Raw genomic sequence first — 21,859 nt, forward strand, 5'->3', positions numbered from 1 at the left:
GAGGCAGGAAGGAGCGAAACTCTATGGAGTATCCCTGATGGATAATTTCCAGAACCCAACTGTCTGCAGAAGTGTTTAGATTCTATAGCATTAAACTGCAGTTTCAAAAAGGAATTATGCAGCTGTGCAAATGGCTTAATAATAGAATTATAAACAGGGTTCTGACTTTACCAGGTGGCAACCAGCCCCCTTCTATAAACACACCACCAAAATATAGATGATTTTTAAGACAACACAAACAAGAGATGAAGGAGCACTCCTCTGACAACTGGATGGGACTAAGACCTGGAAGTTTATGAGATTTATATCCTCTCCTGCCCATTTACATTTCCTTTCAGACACAGCCTGAAGCGAGGATTCCTGAAATTCCTGCTAGATTTAAGAGAGTTATCTAGAAGACAAGGATGGAATCTGTGCATCAATGCTTCTGCTAAAGAATGGCAATGTTTCTAGTGTCAACCAACAGTAAGTAATTTGCATCTCATGGAGAGGCTTTATCAGTTTCTATAGTAACTGCTATCATGTTTAAGAGCATAAAACATAACTGAATTTGTAGTTTCCATAGAAACTATACAAGCAGTTCAATTAAATTATTCCTAATACATTGAGGGATATTAAAGCAAGTGGTGATATTTTAATTTTACTTTGTGAAGAAGCAGCAAGCACAGAAAATATCACATGAAACTGGCCAAGTTTGCAATATTCTAAATATCCACAATTTCCAAAGTAAATTATATTTTTTAAAAGTATACTAACAAGAACTATTCTCACAAGCAATTTGCACTAACTAGAAGTCATTTGTTTTGCACAGCAGAAACATGAGAGCATTCAATAGTGTGCTTCCCATATCAGAGCCAAAATGATACCAGAGATAGTATTCACTCTATCAGCAAACAGTCCACTTTGTACATAAAACAAAACTTCTAACTGTTTTAGGAATTTACACACACTTGTAGTGGTGCAGATAGAACTTACATAACACATTTCCCGCATCTATTTTGGGACTTAGTGTACAAGGTTAAAATCAAATACAACCCTTCGTGACAAACAATACAGCATACCTGGAGAATTAATTTACTGCACAACTATCTACATACGAACTTTGTCTATATTATTAGAAAATTTACCCATTGCTGAAAATGCGGATCAGGTGAACCGGTGTGAAGTTTAAATGGCAAGTGCAGATAGGATCAAAGTAAGTTCAGTAATGTTTCAGAACCATGGCTGAACCTTGCAAAGCAAATTTGTTGCTTCAAATGTTCTAAAAGGTGACCAATGCCACAGTGTAATTCTAAAAATCTGTATGAAAAGGGCATTTCATTTTATTATGGCATTTTTAAAACACAATTCTCATTTAAAATACAATACAGTGGTCAAAATGCACATGCTCTCAGTCTTTTGTCAAGACTGTGGATGGAAGCGGCATCTCTTACTAACAGTAAGATGACAGCAGACACAGTTAGATAAATTTAAGCACAATAGGGCACTTGAACTTTGCAGTAATAAATATGAAAACACAGTTTATGAAGTAATGATACCACAACCTAAGATACTGGACCTTACTATAAGTTCACCACCAATATAAACAAGTTTCTAGTTATCTAACTCAGGAGTTCTCAAACTTCATTGCACCGCGACCCCCTTCTGACAATAAAAGTTATTACGCGACCCCAGGAGAGGGGACCGAAGCTTGAGCCCGCCCAAGCCCCACTGCCGTGGGCAAGAGGGGAGTTGGCAAAGCTGAAGCACAAGGGTGGGTGGGGGGGCGGGGGGGGCTGTAACCAGAGTCCCAACACGCAAGGCTGAAACCCTCAGGTTTTGGCCTCGGGTGGTGGTGCTTGGGCTTCGGCCCTGGGCCCCAGCAAGTCTAAGCCAGCCCTGGCAATCCCATTAAAATAGGATCACGACCCACTTTGGGGTCCTGACCCACAGTTTGAGAACCACTGAAACTTATTCTAGAAGTAGCCTTATGATTACATACCACATAGTATAAAGAACTGAATTGGCCGACTTCTCTTATAACCTTAAGGATGACTTGATTTATAAAGCTCAACAAATTTTTCTGTAATCATTTTAGGAGAAACTGTTGTAATTGATTGTTTTCCACCCTGTTTCTCCTTTCACTTTTGAGTTCCAAAATTGTATGCAAAAAGCTCCTCCTCCTTTCTAATCAGCTGTGCCTTCATTCAGTGATGCCACAATCCAGTGTTCCCTTTATAGCAGCATTCTAACACAGCTAGAAAAAATTAGGAAGGAGCTGATTATTTTGGTAAAGAAGCTTTGTCTTAAAGGTGATCTGCAAAACAAAAATGAACACTAATGTAGAGGGAGGTTCTCAAATTGAAAACTTTGTAGCAATATTTTTATAAAGAATCCCTAAGATTAAAGGAAAGTATCTTCTCTTTTTCAGTTTGCTGGGTGCATTTGACAGCATTTAGTGAATTCAGTTTCACTGTTTCTTTGAATGTGCAAACCCTTCCCCAGACTCTACAGACTCAACTACAGCAGAAGTAGAGGTGAAAGTGTAACAGACTGGAGGCAGCAGGTGGTAGTGTGCACAAAAAGAAAAGGAAAGGTGCAGGCCTGAGCACGGTCGGTGATGTTGCTCTCCGGTACACTCAATTCTGAACATCAGCAGGGAACAGAGACAGCTCCCCCCTTAATTTTAGTTTTAATAATTTTTAAAAATGCAGAGTATACTGTTTAGGGATACTCAAAGAAAATATTTTTAAAAAATGCAAGTTTGTAGTGTGTCCTTTTTGCTAAATGCTCCTGGTAACCAATAATGGGGGTTACTGAGCACAGAAATAAATTTTATATAAGCTTCTAAATCCCCCCACCCCACTTTCTTGATTATTTCCCAGTTTACTGGAGATATGACAGAATGCAATACTGTCTCAGAGGAACCCATGCAATTCCTAGTGTCTGTGATACCAGAGAACAACGAATTCTGGGATATCTTCAGTGAAACAAAGTACCAATTTCTGAGGTGAAAAACTATTGGGAGGGTGGATGCTAGTTACATAAGAATAGCCAAACCAGGTCAGACCAATGGTCCATCGAGCCCAGTATCCTGAAACTTATTTCTGTCTTTCATGCTCACCACAGGCTGGATAGCGGGCACACTTTGCATATTTGGGACTTACCTCATTTTTGTTTTACAATTCACCTTTAATATTTTGCTGACCAATACTACTGAGGAAAGAAATCAGATTAATGAGTTTTCAGTATCGTTCATTAAAATCTAAACTAGTATGATGTGAATTCAGTTTTTACTAGATATAACTTTATACATGGGGACTTGGAATATATTTTGAAAATGCATAACAAGGAAGGGGAAAATGACATACGAGTTAAATGCAACTTACCATATTTGGCACACTGGTAACTGAAGTACTCTTGATGTCAGTAGGAAAGGGAGGCAAATTATTTGCCATGCCTGGCTTGTTTGGTAACTGAGGGTTCACGCCTGTAGCTCCCATCTGCTGCCCTCCAGCTTGACTAAAGGGCTGCCCAAAGGGACTAGTGTTACCGGTCATTCCCATCTGGAATAGAAACAAATATATTACTATTAACTTTTATTTATCTACAAACATTTTTAATATGATAAAAGTAGATGCAAGTATCCACCTTCATATTCTTTGATCCACACGGCTAAAAAACCCTTTCCCTGACATTGCGGTGTCACTCATTCGTTTCAAAGTTATCTGATTGGGCAATAAAATTTAGACACCTGGTTTTATCCATATGCCCTTTGTGTCAACCTTATTTGTTGCAGTCCAATTAATAAAAGCATGATAAAACTGAAGGAAAAGAGTTACTCTTTCCAATAATGCATTGACAAAACAGACTCCCAAAGCAGGTAACTTTTGTGTGTGCGCTCTTTTGTGCAGGAGATGCAACTCTGTACACAAATTGCACATGGGGAAATAAAGGACTATATAGTAATTTTTTATTCTTTTATTTGTTTAAACATTTTGAAATTTTACCAAAGAACACCAAACCTACTTTACATCAGATATGGCATACTAACCCAACAAGAAATTCTGATTATAAGATCTCATAAATTGATTGCTTATGTAAAATTTAACTGATGGTCATAAATAACATTTTTAAAGGTTAGGAGTTTGTCTTCCAAACAAGGATGAAATGGGGATGGAAGATGGGAGGGGCTTGATTATGAAGTGTGAAGATTGCTTATTTTCTCTTCTTGTATTTATAGCAGCCAAGTTTAATATGACTGTATTCTTTTATATAACATTGGCAAAAACGTACAAGGACTTAGGAGGATTTCTACTGTAGTACAGGAGAGGAATTGTTAGGTGCATCCAAGGGGAGTAGAACAAGAACTATAAACATGAAACAGAAAAAAAGCAAAGTAGAATGTGTTTATTTAGATTAATACAAAAATGTAAAAAGGACACCTGTCTCAGCTTCTTTGCACCCTTGCCATAAATTACAAAAACAAATAAATTTAACAATAGCCAGCAGAACACAAAATTTCCCTTGTATGAGTAACAAACATTGTCTATCCATAAGGTCTATTTGCCTGTGGAAGAGTCTCCCAAGAGAAGTGCTGGAAGCCCTATCACTGGAGTCATTCAAAACTACACTGGAGAAAACCACTTAAATATACTGTAGGGAATTTATTCCTTTGGCAGGGGAAGAGCAAGATAATTTACTTCCTCTTTTCTATCACTAGCTTTATAAAGCCCATGACAGCAAATCAGTGTGACAAGTCAAAAAAATAACTCTCTTATCAGGGGGAGGATTTCTATACACATCCCCATCATTACTCTTCAAAAGTCTTACATATGTGTAAATTCAAACATTTGAAGAGTCCATATGTTAAATATTTAACCTCCAGTTTCCCTTTCCAATGATCTCGCTTGCCCTTCCCTCCCACACGCACTCTAGTGTTCCCATGCCCTGGTTCTTTACCCTCCTACATAGTCAACTCTGGCAATAGGAGGAAAAAGTGAGGGAAGGCTTTAAAGGGAGAAAGTTATCCCCCTTCAAGGTCAGGTCAGCTTTCTGCCTTTCCTAGTGGATGCTACTGAGCAGGACTCCCTCCCGCTCCTTCCCTCTAGCATTGCTGAATATGCTTAAAACAAGAAACAGGAAGCAAATGCTAGGTGTTCTGTACTTAGTAACTGGATGACAAATTAAACAGATCACTGACTCAGCTTTGCAATTCTCCATGCATACCTTACTGTCATTAGGGGAAGGGAGTAAAACAGTCAAATAGCCAGCCAGCTATGAAGCGCTCAGCATGGACAGAGTTATTGGGCAGGAAGTCTCACAAGCCTTTCCCACCTCTAAGTTGCTGCATTAGTACAGTTGATTGGCTAGGGGGCTGGGCCAGAGGAAAGCAAGAGCTGCCTGTTTAGCACGCAGCCAAGCACCAATCAAAAAGGCATAGTCTCCCTACCTGGGAAGAACTGTGTTTGGGCTTACAAGTGTAAGAGCCCCATGACTGTGAACTCAGTACAGGTGAGGAAGGGATGTCAGAGCTGGCTATGGCTCCCTGATTCTGTGGGGGTGATCAACACTGGCCCTCTCCTCAGTGAGCTTTAGAGTCAATGGGGGGCTAACTCTAAGGCCAGGTCTACACCCAGCCGCTAGTTCGGCGGCTGGGAATCAAAGTTCTGGGTTCGATTTATCGCGTCTGGTCTGGACGCGATAAATCGATCCCGGAAGCGCTCGCCGTCGACTGCGGTACTCCAGCTCGGCGAGAGGAGTACCGCGGAGTCGACGGGGAGCCTGCCTGCCGCGTGTGGACCGCGTGTGGACCGCGGTAAGTTCGAACTAAGGTATGTCTACTTCAGCTACGTTATTCACGTAGCTGAAGTTGCGTACCTTAGTTCGAATTTGGGGGGTAGTGTAGACCAGGCCTAGGTTACACCACAGGCAAAGGGTCCATTAAGCATCTCCCAATTCTGCAACACTACTTGCTTTGATGTGGCTGGCAAAGGAGACATTCATAGGAGCTTATTCCAGCACAGAGCTCCCACTACACTGAATTCCCTACTGGTCATTTGCAACCAGATTCCAGCCCTTTTGCACTACACAGAGTGATCAGATCTCATTTGAAGGGAATCTATCACAGTTCGGAACCTTATCTGGAGAAAAGTAAAGGGAACTAGTTTATTAGAACAAGAGATTTCCTTGAAAAAGGACCTTACATGGAACAGGGGGGGAAAAAAACATCGACTCTCCTCTGAGGCAAAAAACAGTGGGGTTAGTTCAGAGAACAATCCAGATGGAGAAGTTATTACAGTATAAAATAAATAAAAAGGAGGCACTCAGCCTGCAGTTCAACTTTACAGGACAAGAACACACATTACTTTTATCCAGAGCAATAGATCCAACACAGACTTTCCTAGCAGTCCATACAGTCACCAGAGTGAACAAGCATTCAGATCAAAACACTCTTAAAGTTAAGGTTACTTCAGGAACATTAATTTAGCCATATTCTACATAGAATGTTCATCCAAAACAAGCTAAACTAGAAGAACGTTAAGGTTGCAAAGTCAAGCACTCAAATTAGGAAATGGCATATTTAAGGCCGCCTCTCCAGCCTTAATTTGTGCCCCTGGTGCATATGCATTATGATAGTCTTTAATTACATGATTACAGACTATTTTTTTTCAGCAGGAAAAAATTGCGCCAGCAGAGGGAGTTTTGAGAGTAGAGGACTGTCTTCCTGCTCTCAGTTCTGGTGCTCTGTGCCACAGCAGCCTGAAGGAGTAATTGCAGGGAAAGTCCTGTTCAGCCCCTGCAGCCCCAGGATGGCGTATGCTCAGTCACTCTGTGGGGTTGGGGAGGGGGGCGGCGGGGGGGAAAGAGGAGACATGCACATTTCAGTAGCCATACAGGAGCTGTGAAGGAACGGAGCCTGCTCACTACAGACAGACAATCTTCAGAGAAATTAGGTGCCAAACTCTAAAAGACTGTTACTTTTCGTACTGTTGCTCTCCGAGACTCGTTGTTCATGTCTATTCCATTGTAGTTGTGTGTGCTCGCCACATGCACTGGTACCAGAAATTTTTCCCTCAGTGGTATCTGTAGGGGACTGGCTTTGGCCCCCTCTGGAGTGGCGCACGTATGCACCAGTATAAGGGCGCCACCGGCTCCCCCCTCCCTCAGTTCCTTCTTGCTGGAAACTCCAACAGAGGGAAGGAGGGTGGGTCATGGAATGAACATGAGCAACACATCTCGAAGAACAACAGTTACGAAAGGTAACCATCTTTTATTCTTCGAGTGCTTGCTCATGTCCATTCCATTGTAGGTGACTCCCAAGCAGTACCAGTGGAGGTGGGTAGGAGTTCCTGGACATGTCGATTGCAACACAGCTCTGCCAAATCCAGCATCATCCCTGGCTTGCTGGGCGATGGTGTAATGCATCATGAACATGAGTACTGAAGACCACATCGCGGCCCTGCAGATGTCCTGGATTGGGATATGCACCAGAAAGGCAACCGAAGACACCTGAGCCCTACTCAAGTGAGCCTTCAGTATCGGTGGAGGCACAGCCTGCTCCAACTCGTAACGAGTATGGACACAGGTGGTGATCCAATCTGAAATCCTCTGAGAGAACACCGGAAGGCCCTTCATCCTGTCAGCAATCGCAATAAAAAGAGCTGAGTTGATGTGCGGAAGGGCTTGGTGCGCTCCTGTTAGAATGCCAGGGCGCGCCTGACATCTAGAGCGTGGAGCCGCCTCTCCTCATTGGTCGTGCGAGGCTTTGGACAGAACACCAGGAGGAAGAGATCCTGGTTGACATGGAAGTGCGACACCACCTTTGGCAGGAAGGCCGGATGGGGCCGCAGCTGGACCCATGTCCTTGTAGAATACTGTGTACAGGGGCTCCCAAATAAGGACTTTAATAGCTACAAGGAATGCAACCTTCCACAACAAGTGGGAAAGGGAACAAGAAGCCAAAAGCTCAAAGGGCAGGCCCATGAGCCTGGAGAGGACCAGGTTGAGGTCCCATTGGAGGACCGGGTCCCAGACCAGTGGAAAGAGTCTTTCAAGGCCTTTCAGGAATCTAATCGTCATGTCATGCGAGAATACCGATCTACCCTGGAGGTAAGGGTGGAAAGCAGATATAGTTGCCAGGTGAACCTTGATCGAAGAGAAAGCGAGGCCCTGTTGCTTTAAGTGAAGCAGGTAATTCAGAATGGACTGCAGAGATGACTGGGTCGGGGAAATACTCCGCTCTGCTGCCCAGCATGAGAAACGCTTCCACTTTGCCAGGTAAGTTGCTCTGGTGTAGGACACTCGGAGGGATCACTACAGCAGGCTTGTTCCTCTGGCTTCCGCCACACAGCATCCAGGCTGTGAGGTGGAGTGAGGTTCGGTTTGGGTGCAGCAGCAGACCGTGATCCTAAGAGAGTAGGTTTGGACGGCTGGGAAGTGCCCATGGGGCTGCTACAGCCAGGTCCATGAGCATCCCGAACCAATGCTGGCGAGGCCATGCTGGGGCAAGCATAATGAACTTGTCCCTCTTGATCTTTAAGAGGAGTTTGCTGATGAGTGGGATTGGCAGGAAGATGTACATCAGGTCTCCTGACAAAAGCATTGGCGAGTGAGCCTCTGCTGAGGCCTTACAGGGAGCAGAACTGATGATACTTTTTGTTCTGCCTGGTGGCAAACAGGTCCACTCGGTGAACTCCCCACTTCTGAAAGAGCATCCTGACAACCTCCGAGTGGATGGACCACTTGTGGTGAGAGAAGAAGGACCTGCTGAGGTGATCCACTAGCGTGTTCTGGACACCGGGGAGGTGCGAGGCTTCTAGGTGGATTGCAGAAGTCCCACAGGTGAAGGGCTTCCTGGCGAAGAGCTGACGAACGAGCTCCCCACTGCTTGTTGACAGAGCATGGAGGCCGTGTTCTCTGTCAACACTTGCACTACCCAACCGGATAGGTGAGGAAATAACACCGCACAAGCTAGACGGATGGCTCTGAGCTCCCTGATGTTTATGTAAAACGTGAGCTCCTCTCTTGACCATAGCCCTGTGTTTGCACCACACAGCCAGCGAACGACGCCGGGATCCCAGGGAACACTGCCTAGAGTCCAGGGAACAAAGCCGGGAACTCTGACAGGTAAACTGGTGGTGTTACTCTGGTGAGCACTGGCGGGGCACTCCCTGAGTCGGGGAGCAGTGCCGCACCAATGGGGACTGCTGGAAAGATCCCAGAGTGAGTTTATCCCTCAAACGGGGCACCTCGCTGGCTGGGGTGGGCAGCACCAGAAGAGACAATATGTCTGTAGCAGCCTAAAAGGCCTCCGGCGTGGACAGCATTGCCACGTGCCTCTACCCCTTCCCGGGGTGGCGGGCGGGTCACAAAGTGGGCTTGACAGCTGAAGAGGTGCTGAAGCCTGGCCACCAGCCAGAGGGGAAGATCTGCCCCGAGTGGGTCTTCGCTCTCCTCCAGCTCTCTCCTTCCCTTTATGAGATGTAGGAGAATGCCCTCTCCCGGCCTCTCTCTCTGCTTTTTAGCCGGTACCCGGGATGGGGATTAGCGCCGGTCGGAGGCTGGTGACATGCTCTGCACCGAAGCTGCTGCGAGGGCCGACTCCATAAGGAATGCTCTAAGTTATGTCCCACTCCTATTTGGTACACGGCTTGAAACTCTTACAAATGCGACACTTGTCGCTCAAGTGGGTCTCCCCAAAACACTTCAGACAGCTTTGATGGAGAATCACTGACTGGCATAGGTTTTCTGCAGCAGTTGCAAGGCTTAAAGCCTGGGAACCGGAGCATGCCCCATCCCTAGGTTAAGTCCCACAGGGGACTATTTCTAACATACACTAAGGGAACTAATACACTACACAAACTTTCTAAGAACTATATATAAGAGAATTCACAACTAGGCACAGTTGATAAGGAAAGCTTGCCGAGGCAAGATGTTGCAGCACTGCCACTGGCGGTAAGAAGGAACTGAGGGAGGGGGGAGCTGGCGGCGCCCCTTATACTGACGTATACGCGCACCACTCCAGAGGGTGCCAGAGCCAGTCCCCTTCAGATACCACTGAGGGAAAAACTTCTGGCACCGATGCATGTGGAGAGCACACACACCTTACATGAGCAAGCACTCTAAGAACAACAAATCTTTACTGAGCATGTGCACACAGATATTTCAAAGGCTTCTAACCTGGCCAGGGTGGATAAAAATCAATGATTTTTTTATTTAAATCAGACTTTTTTAATAAAATGCATTTGAGGAAAAAACCTATCTAAAGAGAGTTTTAATTAAGATACATTATAGCTCAAAGATATCTCATCATGGAATAGGGATTATAAATTCTAATTCTATAGTATGAGACAATATATTCATATAATGTTTAAGAAAAGTTTTGTAAATGAGTTCCAGTAGTTCATGGATTAGGGACCCAATCTTATGGGGTTCAGGGGCTTCTGCATAGATTATTTAGGTTCCATAACAACCACTTTGCAGCAGCTGCTCTGAAAAAAGTGGGAGGAACCAAGCTAACTCTCCCACAAGACATGCAATGGAACTCAGTAGTGGACTGTTTTGAGCACTATATCAAGAACTAGCCTAATTTGATGACAGTTTGTGAACAGAATTGTAAAAAAAATAGATGGCACTGTCACAGCCAAAGTTCTCAACATTGGGCTTGAGAGAAATGTTGAACACATGCCGAGTACCCTGAAGCCTATTTCTGTAGCCTTCAACAAAATGCAGGGAAATAGCTGGTTTATTGCTGACGCTGTTGAAATCTGGAAGGAACGGAGTGAGATCTTAAAAAGAGAAATATGCAATGACAGGGTTAAATTACAAGCATTAAAAAAACGAATGGGACAAGCACTATCTCCAGCTCATTTTCTTGCAAATATTCTCAATACTTGGTACCAGGGTCAAACCTTAACTGCTGAAGAAGAGGAGTTGGCTATGACATGGACATCCAGCAATCATCCCTCCATAATGCCAACTATAATAAACTTCAGAGCTAAGGGTGAAACGTTCAAGGAATATATGTTTTCTGATGATGTTTTAAAGAAAGTCACACCAGTGAACTGGTGGACATCACTTAAGCACTTGGATTCAGAGACTGTTGAAGTGATAATCTCACTTAACAGCAGTAGCTTCTTCTGCCGGTGTAGAAAGAATATTTTCTTCCTTTGGACTAATTCATTCCAAATTGAGAAATCGTTTGGGACCTGAAAAAGCAGGAAAGTTTTTCTTTTCCAGATTACGAACAAACAGGAAAATGAAGATGAAGACGACTGAGTTAGCTGCAGAAGTCAATATATTTGTTGTTTCTCATGTTGACCTGACTGACAGTCGATTTAAATTTTGGGTTTTTTTTAAAGAATATTTCATTTAACTATTTTAGTTAAAAACAATTTTAACAAAAACAAACATGATTTTAAAAAACTTGAATGTTTAAAAATCAAAAATTCATATGCTTATTTTGTTAAAATATTATATGTTTGCTGTTGAAGGAAAAAATCCAGAATACGTAACGTTTTGTTTTAGTTAAATAAAACAATTTAAATGTCTATCTGGTGATGTTCTCCTCCTAATACAGCATGGCAAAAAAAAGCCTCCAAATATTAATGATTAACCTGCTGAATTGAAGATCATTCACCTCCCAATGACTTCATAAATATCTGCTTCAATTACCTTTGGTAAATGAAATAACCAAACAATCATTCATGTTCTCATATAGCTGTAAAACTAATCTAAAAAGTTTTCAAAATAAATCACTTTAAAAATGTATAGTATGTACCTTCTAAAAATGAAACCTACATCTATCTCTGAGTTGTGAAGAATATGTATTAAAGTTATAACCAACAAGAATGCACTTTTATGTAGAAATCCATGATTAAATCGAGTCTTCCTGACTAGTGATTTAAATCAAATCCACCCTGAACCTGGCCAACTTTGGGTGAATTTTCAGAGGGACAGCAAAAGGCACATCTTTGACACAAAACCAATACTCCCCCTGCCAAGTTTCAAGTCTCTGCTCCAAATCTTGGAGCCGTTAGAGCTTCTCAAATGTAACTACTTTAAGATATTTTTTAAACACAGGCGAAACAGTATTTTTTCCCAAAACCTCTTTTTCAGAAATGGCAATCTGTTTTAGCTGAAAACTTTTTAAAAAAACCTGTCTCAGGTAGAAACCTAGCATAGAAAATGTCAGCCCAAGTAGTTTAAGTTTGGCCAAGTTATAAGCAACTGAAAAAAAACTGTTTTAAAATGCAAAGTGGTGTGCTATTAACGTATAAATAGTGCCACGTGCACCACCTATAATTTCCAATTCTTCTGTCCTTTACAATGTGAAGCTTACCATGTCATGTTTCAGATATAAACTTGCCAAATCCAACATTGCTGGAGCAAACTTAACTTTTGGAATTTCTTAACCTGAGTACTTGGTATATCACCAAAAAGAACAGGAGTACTTGTGGCACCTTAGAGACTAACAAATTTATTAGAGCATAAGCTTTCGTGGGCTACAACCCACTTCTTCGGATGCATATAGAGTGAAACATATATTGAGGAGATATATATACACACATACAGAGAGCATGAACAGGTGGGAGTTGTCTTACTTAATTGGCCTCTCAGAGTTGGTAAGAGAAAAAAAAAAACTTTGGAAGTGATAATCAAGATAGCTCAGTACAGACAGTTTGATAAGAAGCAAGTGTGAAAATACTTACAAGGGGAGATAGATTCAATGTTTGTAATGGCTCAGCCATTCCCAGTCCTTATTTAATCCTGAGTTGATTGTGTCTAGTTTGCATATCAATTCCAGCTCAGCAGTCTCTCGTTGGAGTCTGTTTTTGAAGTTTTTCTGTTTTAAGATAGCCACCCGCAGGTCTGTCATAGAATGGCCAGACAGGTTAAAGTGTTCTCCCACTGGTTTTTGAGTATTATGATTCCTGATGTCAGATTTGTGTCCATTAATTCTTTTGCGTAGAGACTGTCCGGTTTGGCCAATGTACATGGCAGAGGGGCATTGCTGGCACATGATGGCATATATCACATTGGTAGATGTGCAGGTGAACGAGCCCCTGATGGTATGGCTGATGTGATTAGGCCCTACGATGATGTCACTTGAATAGATATGTGGACAGAGTTGGCATCGGGCTTTGTTACAAGGATAGGTTCCTGGGTCAGTGTTTTTGTTCAGTGATGTGTGGTTGCTGGTGAGTATTTGCTTTAGGTTGGGGGGTTGTCTGTAAGCGAGGACAGGTCTGTCTCCCAAGATCTGTGAGAGTAAAGGATCATCTTTCAGGATAGGTTGTAGATCTCTGATGATGCGCTGGAGAGGTTTTAGTTGGGGGCTGAAGGTGACAGCTAGTGGTGTTCTGTTATTTTCTTTGTTGGCCCTGTCTTGTAGGAGGTGACTTCTGGGTACTCGTCTGGCTCTGTCAATCTGTTTTTTCACTTCAGCAGGTGGGTATTGTAGTTTTAAGAATGCTTGATAGAGATCTTGTAGGTGCTTGTCTCTATCTGAGGGATTGGAGCAAATGAGAGACAATTGGCCTCTCAGAGTTGGTAAGACAACTCCCACCTGTTCATGCTCTCTGTATGTGTGTATATATATCTCCTCAATATATGTTTCACTCTATATGCATCCGAAGAAGTGGGTTGTAGCCCACGAAAGCTTATGCTCTAATAAATTTGTTAGTCTCTAAGGTGCCACAAGTACTCCTGTTCTTTTTGCGGATACAGACTAACACGGCTGCTACTCTGAAACCTGGTATATCACCGTTACTTTCGCACTTTGACTTTAATTATCATTGCTTCGAAATTAAAACAAATGTTTTACTGCCATGCAGAAAACAGCCTTTCAAACTACCCGGAAGGAGACAGTTATAAAGGGACAAAATTTTCAAATCCCTTATTACCTGCCTTCCACCTAAACAAAAAGTCAAATTGTGCATTAACAGATATGTATTAATGTATCTTAGAACAAAGAAAATCATTAATCAGTCTGGGACTAGTAAGAGGAATATTCTCTATAACATTGAAAGCTTATGTTATGAGAATTGACTTAAAACATTTATTTAAACTGCTATTAAAATTTAAAGACTACCATAAGATTTCATTTTTATGGTGGAAGTTCTTCAAAGGTAATACAAAAATAAAACTCAGAAGAGGTGAAAATTCCTTTTCTTCTCTTATGTTTCAGTCTAAAAGTCATGTTTTTCCTACAAGAATAAAAATAGAGAGTACAAAATAAAGCCAAAGTTGGGAAAGGGGCCATATGCAAGAGTAGTTTTTCAGGAATATCTAATTGTATTTTATTGTCTATAGTCTTATCACAAAATAATTGTACCATTACTTTTTTTAGTCAAAGCCTCACAAAGAATACATATTAGCAACTATATTATGATTTCCAGAGACAAAGGAATGCACATAATATAATTCAATTTTTTTTTTTTTTTTTTTTTTTTGCATTTTGCCATCCTGTTTAAAAACTAATTTCAAACAAAGAAAGGGAAGACCAGCATGGTGTTTCTTTCAGTAGCAGAGCAACCTGGTGCCAGACAGCAGGTCAGAATCAGAGTGGATCTTCTAGAGTCCGCAATGCTGCTGTGGCAGTACTCTTGGTCCAAAAAGCAGTACGGTTCATATCATTCCTACAGCAACAACTCCAGCAACTACAGATTGACAGTAACTGCTTTGGAGAGAACCAGTTTCAGTTTTTCTTGGCCAAGCAGGTAACACCAATATGAACAAGAAAGATGAAAAAAACAATGAAGGCAGGAACCTAGAGGACCCACCTAAGGCCAAGCACTTTCACACACCAAAAATATCCAAAGTCAGATGGGGTAATTCTGTGCTTCCTAGTTATGTATCTGAAGATTTTAAAGTAGTTAACCATTTCAAGAAGTGTGTCAATTAATCCTGGCTTGTTAAATCTCAAAACAAGCTTGCACATTTATTCAGAATCTAAAATGCAAAATCTCTGCAGTATTTTTGCTTATTTTTCAGACTGAGAAACCAACAGCTTTAAGGTGAATGAAACCCAGATTGTTCCAATTCAGCACTGCGCTTCCTCAACCCACATACCTGTGAGCAACAAAAAATAACCACCATTCTCAATAGATCTGCTCTCTCATATTTCTCAAATTTCTGGAGAGTTAGTGGTTCAGAAGAATTATACTTTCTAATTACAGATCACCAAAAACAAGATAAAAAGTTAAAGTAGTAATATAGTTTTCCACTAGGTACGGTGATGGTATATACATTGCAATGTGAAACTCTCAGTCCAATCATGAAGAACTGAGTTTTTCAAGGAGTTTGGCAAGTTTGCCTCTCAAAAGGCAGCAATATCCACAATTAATAGACAAGGTCTTCACTGGATTTACCACACCTGGGGGTACAGATCTGCTTCACAGGTTATGGCTCCTCTTGAACGTCAAACTGGCTTCCACTCACCCCTTTCTACCTGAAACTGCCAGCATTAAGGTCACCAAAAAACTCCCACAAACCAGATTCTCTTTACTCAATGCTGTGGACCATCCCCTTTTTCTTGAGAACCTCCCTTTCTTACACTTTTGCAACTCTATTATATCCTTGTCCCTTAATCCTTTTTCAGTCTCCTTTCATGGCTCTATGTCTCCCTTCTGGCCCCATCAGCCTCTGAGAGTTCAATCCTAAATCCTCTACTCACTCCATTCTTTGTGTGGTCTGTCTCATCCACTCCCACCTTTGTTCAAACAAATTCTCTATCACTCCTAGTCTTTCTTCTGCATCACTCTGCATCTACTGCTGCATCACTGCCAGTTTGCTTTCATAATGGTTATCCCATTGCAAACTCAGTGAGCCACACTCATGGGTGGTGTAAATTACATGAATGTAAAAGTTACAAAGACCAGGGATGCAAGTGCTTGGAGGGAATGCTGTGCATGCTGTTGCAACTTACTGGTAGGTTAGTGTGTATCTTAAAGTACAGCTTACTGTAAAAAGAATCTGTGGAAAAATTATCACCATCTTTTTAATTCAGGGTCAGAGCTGCTGAATTACTGACAAAAACAAGTTTAGTAATGTCTAATTCTGCAGTGCCAGCCAGATTCCATTCCCTGTGTATCAAAACTGTTCACTAAATTATTTTTATTCCCAGTTACACCTGTGAAAACCCAATGAAGATGCACAGGTATCACTACAGGCATAATCTGACCACCAGACTCTTTACTACCAGGGATGGTGGGTGGGAAGTAGAGAACCCAGAATAACTCTCTGATTCCAGGGAACGTGCAGGGCTCACAGTTAGAAAAACATCTTTTTTACATTCATATTCGTTTTGTGCTAAGTCACCTACCATGGCATCAATACAGTAAGGATCATTCTCTGGACACCAGTGGGGAATTGGCATGGTATGAAAATTATGACTAATACAAAGCCTATTTTATGTCCCAGAGCACTAACGAATACCCCATTGGGTTTGATACAAATAGACTGGTTACACTTTAGGCACACATTAGATGCTAAGAGATTAATATGGTTTGGTGTGTCAAAATACTTCTTGAGCCACTATGGAAAGGGGGAAAAGAGAAGCGGGCTTGAGGGGGGAAAAAGATAAATGGACTATGCTTATCTCAGCAAGACTGAAAGCTGTATCATTTTTGCCTCTTTCACTAGGCTGACATATCCAAACTCTCACCAAGTCCAACTTCTCCATTTTCTATTATCTGACTAAAATCGGAATTTCCCTCAACTGCTAAAACGATATTCCACATTTTGGCTTTCAACTCATCTCTACTACTATAATCACCTCCACTCTGGCCACCCTCTCTCTTTCTGATCTCTTTTCTTTCTATCCAAAACTCTGCAGCAGCCAGAAACTATCACCTCTTGCTTCATTACAACCATGAAACTCTCCTCCCTCCGTCCATTCCCTGGCTTCCTCTCTAGATCCAGAGCTTTGTCAAGTTCTTTACATCAGTTTTTAGGTGCTTTACAGAGTTACCCTGTACTCTATCACAGACCACTTCCTTCTACACCCAAAGTGTGGTTGACAACTTGGTCAATCCGAGCGGTTTTAATTCCATGGCCAAGTTCATCCTGTTACATTATTTCTGATTACTTTATAGATAAAAGCAGAATGGTATCTGACAGCAACAAATGCAGTCTTCTCTGATTGAATTTAGAGGAGTAACACTCACTGGAGTACTAGAGATGTGGGAAGCCTTCATTATAGGACTTGTATTTGGACCTATGTTCCTCTTGGTCGGTGAAGACCAGGACAGAAGAACTGAATTCACTATTGGCAAAGGTTGTCAAAGCCTTCCTCTAGGAAAGCAGAATCTCACAATTACTGTTGTTCATCCTTTGCACGAGAAACCAAACATCTGAGGTGGACAATCTAGCTATTGTTGAGTAACCGATTTTCCACTTTTGCTTAAACTGAGGGAAGGCTGTGGAACACTCAAGGCATCTAGATGCCTGAGGATTCAATGTTTCATCAACCTAAATACAGGGCAAACACACTGGAGGCACTGATAGAGGCCCACCACAGTAGCATTTAACTTTAGAAAGGGGAACAATACAAACATGAGGAAGCTAGTTAAATGGAAATTAAAAGGTTCAGTCCCAAAAGTGAAATGCCTGCAAGCTGCATGGAAAATTCTGAAAAACACTTTAATAGCAGCTCAAATTAAACGTAAACCCGAAATTAACAAATATAGTAAGAGGACTTAAGTGCCAGCATGGCTAAATAAGAAAGTAAAGAAGTGGTTAGAGGCAAAAAGGCAACCTTTTAAAAATTGGAAGTAAAATCCTATTGAGGAAAACAGAAAGGAGCATAAACTCTGGAAAGTCAAGTATAATTAGGCAGGCCAAAAAAGAATTTGAAGAGCAACTAGCCAAACAGCAAAAAAAATTTTAAAGTACAGCAGAAGCAGAAAGCCTGCTAACCAGTGGGACAACTGGACGACTGAGATGCTAAAGCAGCTCTCAAGAAAGTTAAGTCCACCGCAGAGAAACTAAATGAATTCTTTGCATCAGTCTTCACTACAAAGGATGTGAGGGAGATTCCCACACCTGAGCCACTCTTTTCAGGTGACAAATCTGAGGAACTGTCCCAGATTGAGGCGTCAGAGGAGGTTTGAGAACAAATTGACAAAATTAAACAGTAATAAATCACCAGGACCAGATGGTATTCATCCAAGAGTTCTAAGGGATCTCATATGAAATTGCAGAACTACTAACTGTGGTATGTAACCTATCATTTGCATCAGCTTCTGTACCAGATGACAGGAGAATAGATAACGTGACGCCAATTTTTTTAAAAAGGCTCCAGAGGCAATCCCAACTATTACAGGGGGGTACGCCTGACTTCAGTACCAGGCAAACTGGTTGAAACTATAGTAAAGAACAGAATTATCAGACAGAGACAAACACAATTTGTTGGGGGAAGAGTCAACATGGCTTTCTAAAGGGAAATCATGCCTCACAAATCTATTAGAATTCTTTGAGGGGGTAAACAATCATGGACAAGGATGATCCAGTGGATATAGTGTACTTAGACTTTCAGAAAGTCTTTGACGCAGTCCCTCACCAAAGGCTCTTAGCCAAAGTAAGCAGTCATGGGATAAGAGGGAAGGAAGGTCCTTTCATTAATCAGTAACGGGTTAAAAGGTAGTAAACAAAAGGTAGGAATAAATGGTCAGTTTTCAGAATGGAGAGGAGGAATAATGGTGTCCCCCAGGAGTCTATACTGGGACCAGTGCTGTTCAACATATTCATAAATTATCTGGAAAAGGGGGTAAACAGTGAGGTGGCAAAATTTGCAGATGATACAAAGTTACTCAAAATAGTTAAGTCCAAAGCAGACTGCCAAGAGCTACAAAGGGATCGCACTAAACTGGATGACTGGGCAACAAAATGGCAGATGAAATTCAATGTTGATAAATGCAAAGTAATGCACATTGGAAAACATGACCCCAACTATACATACAAAATGAAGGGGTCTAAATCAGCTCTTACCACTCAAGAAGGAGATCTTGAAGTCATTGTGGATAGTTCTCTGACAAGGGAATGGATGCCATAAAGCTTTCAAAACTCATGCTGTTAAGAGTTAATGTTACTTTAACTCCAGAAAACACATTCAAAGTCTCAGTGACAACTGTAACTTTACCATTCTTTTTAGGGACGGACCGATTTGGTAAAAGTTACGGGGAGATTTTCACAATGCCAGTCATCAGACCAGCTGCTGCAGGCAAAGCTTGAACATTCCAATACAAGTCCATTTTACACAGGAAGATTAACTCGATTACCTTATCTCCATTTGAGAGTTGGGAAGAATTACATGAAAGTAACTGAGTAGGCAAAGAAGAACAAAGGAAAAATTCCGATGAACCTGATTAGTTGAGAATCCACACTTTGCTAGGAAGTTACACACGCAGATTGCTACATGAAGCTTTTATAAGACTATCTGAACTCAAATTTTGGAGTTTGTATTTTGGTTAATGATTGTATCGCATTCATGGAAACTGAATACCAAATATAGTATATTCAAGATTAAAATATTCATGTGCAAAACAGCATGGCTTGCAGGTCTGATAAAAAAAGTCTTAAAAACAGCATTAAGATGTTTAATTTGTGGAAAATACAACCTCTGAAAATAGAAACTTTGCAGCAGCTCTAAGTATTTAGCTAAGATTAATCCGTGTGTTCTAATCAGCCTCAAATTTCTCTTTTATGATTATTAGGTCAAAGCAGAAAATTAATTTTTGTTCATCTGAACACAGCCATTGTTCCAGTACATACACAAATAAAGAATGAAATTATATCAAGTAATTATATCAATTTCAAACAAAGCTTCAACAAATGAATTTTTTTCCTCAAGTTTGAAGAAAACCCAATTATTTTTCAAGAATTTTTGAATAAATCCAAGTTTAGGACAAAATACTAACAACATGTCTTCTCAAGATATTAGTATAATTTATTTTGACAATAAGATTAGGTCAGTGATGCAGATAAAAAATCCAAGCTTCCAAGCACATTTATTTCTTCTTCTCCCAATCATTTTCTAGACACCTGTACTAAAATCAGTTCAGTGGCGTTATGTCCAAACAGTGATTAAATCATAGGATATGTGAATAGTGAGGACAGTTGTTCTATAGAATCTAATAAGACCAATGGGCTCCCTCACCAGACTGTGAAAGACCAATGCCATGACCAAGACTCTTTCTGGCCCCTGCCTCAGGGCAGTTTATTATTCAAAACACAAACCTCACAAAGTAACATAAAACAAAGCTACTCCCCTGAGCAAAAACAGGTTACAGGGGCCCAGAGGCCTTTCTTCTTGCATCACTTCTCCCAGGAGAAAGGGCCAGATTGAATTTAAAAAGAAATATCAAATTGTAAATAAAAAAATTGATATATTTATTTAAATACACATTTAAAAAATAAACTTAAATTAAAATTAAATATGAAATTGTGGCAATTTTAAATTAAAATCTATTAAGCAGTATGTTTGCTGCCCAAATTTTTAAAAAAAGTCAAACCACTGAACTAGCAAATCACTCGCTAAGCACTTGGAACCAGAGTTTGTTGAAGTGCTAAAACAGATATTGATAGCAGTAGCCTCTTCTGCAGGTGCAGAGAGAATATTTTCATTTCAGTTATTCAACTAATTCAGTTCAATGACTAGCTGATTCGAAGTTAAGAAACCCAGTTGCATGATGAAAAAGCAGAAAAACTTGTTTTCCTCTTCTAATTAGGTGTGAGAGGATGAGATCTAATAGCTCTAAAGTCCTGGACAGGATGACCAAAAACAATCAGTTCACTTAGTTAGTTACTTCCTTTGTTTAATACATTAGTTAGTTTTAAATGCAAAATATGTTTTGATAAACTTTAAATGTATCCAGTACATTTAAGATGCTTTTAGTTAATAAAACTAAGTAGAGCTTGACACAAATTCCAACTAAAAAACTCTTATAAGAATCGCACCATTTTCTAACAATAAAAAAGTAATAAAGAATCTGAATAAATGTACATTAAGCTATATATACTTAAATAAATGTGTATGCATATTGTGTAGCCTCCTGATTAGCAAATCTAGTGTAAAGGTTATGTATAGTTACACATCAACATGTGCTAATAGTTACCAGTGAGAATCAACCTTTTTTTTTTTAGGAAAACAACTAAAGTACAAAAGAAACCAAGATTAAAATTGGTGATTTAATGAACTTCACCCTGAAAAGGGCATGCACCTTCCTTTAAATCAACACTAAATTATGTGACCCCTAAACCCTTTTTTGGCTGTTTCACTCTATAATCACACACTCATCTCTGTCCAAGACTGGGGTCCAAAACACACTGTCCAACAAGCTTCACCCTTCCTCGGAGAAGAAATCCATATTTACATGGATTGCACCAGACCTGTGTACTGTACTGTGAAAACACAGTGATGCAGAGCTAGACACCGGCATGTCAGCCTGGCACTGGCCTCCTTCTCAGACTGCAGCCATTTCAGAGGGGTGTGGCTGATTATCAGAGTAAAAGGTGCTCCAAGGATGTAATACTGTAAGGCCCTAACTGCCCATTTTACCACTAAACACTCTCTTGACCACCAAGCAAAGGTCCTCTCCAGGAATGAGTTTTGTACTGAGATAACAGCAGATGTTTTTGCCTTCATCTAGGACCTGTGACAAAATGGCCTCAAGCCTCTGCTCAGGGCACATCTACACTACAGAGCTATGTTAGGTCGACCTACAGCCACTGCTGTAATTACTGCACTGGCTGATGTTCACACTACCCTCCTTCCAGCCACCTGTGCTTCTCGGCTCCCTGAGCAGGGAGCCTGCAGGCAGCAGCCTGGCTAGAAGTAGGGAGCCATGGCAGCCAAGCTCTAGCTGCCTGGCTTTCT

At 41.1% G+C, this 21,859-nt stretch overlaps 1 protein-coding gene across 3 annotated transcripts in view; it reads right to left on the minus strand.

Annotated features, from left to right (window-relative positions):
- Nucleotides 1-21,859, minus strand: part of CREBBP (CREB binding protein) — a 166,084-nt gene that overhangs the window by 101,530 nt on the left and 42,695 nt on the right. For all 3 annotated transcript variants that reach the window (XM_065412176.1, XM_065412174.1, XM_065412175.1), the window contains exon 2: nt 3,369-3,545. In XM_065412176.1, the coding sequence (XP_065268248.1) occupies nt 3,369-3,545 (177 nt within the window). The remainder of the gene's footprint in view (nt 1-3,368; nt 3,546-21,859) is intronic.

The sequence above is a fragment of the Emys orbicularis genome, chromosome 10, assembly GCF_028017835.1.
Source record: "Emys orbicularis isolate rEmyOrb1 chromosome 10, rEmyOrb1.hap1, whole genome shotgun sequence".
NCBI classification, from domain to species: domain Eukaryota; kingdom Metazoa; phylum Chordata; order Testudines; family Emydidae; genus Emys; species Emys orbicularis.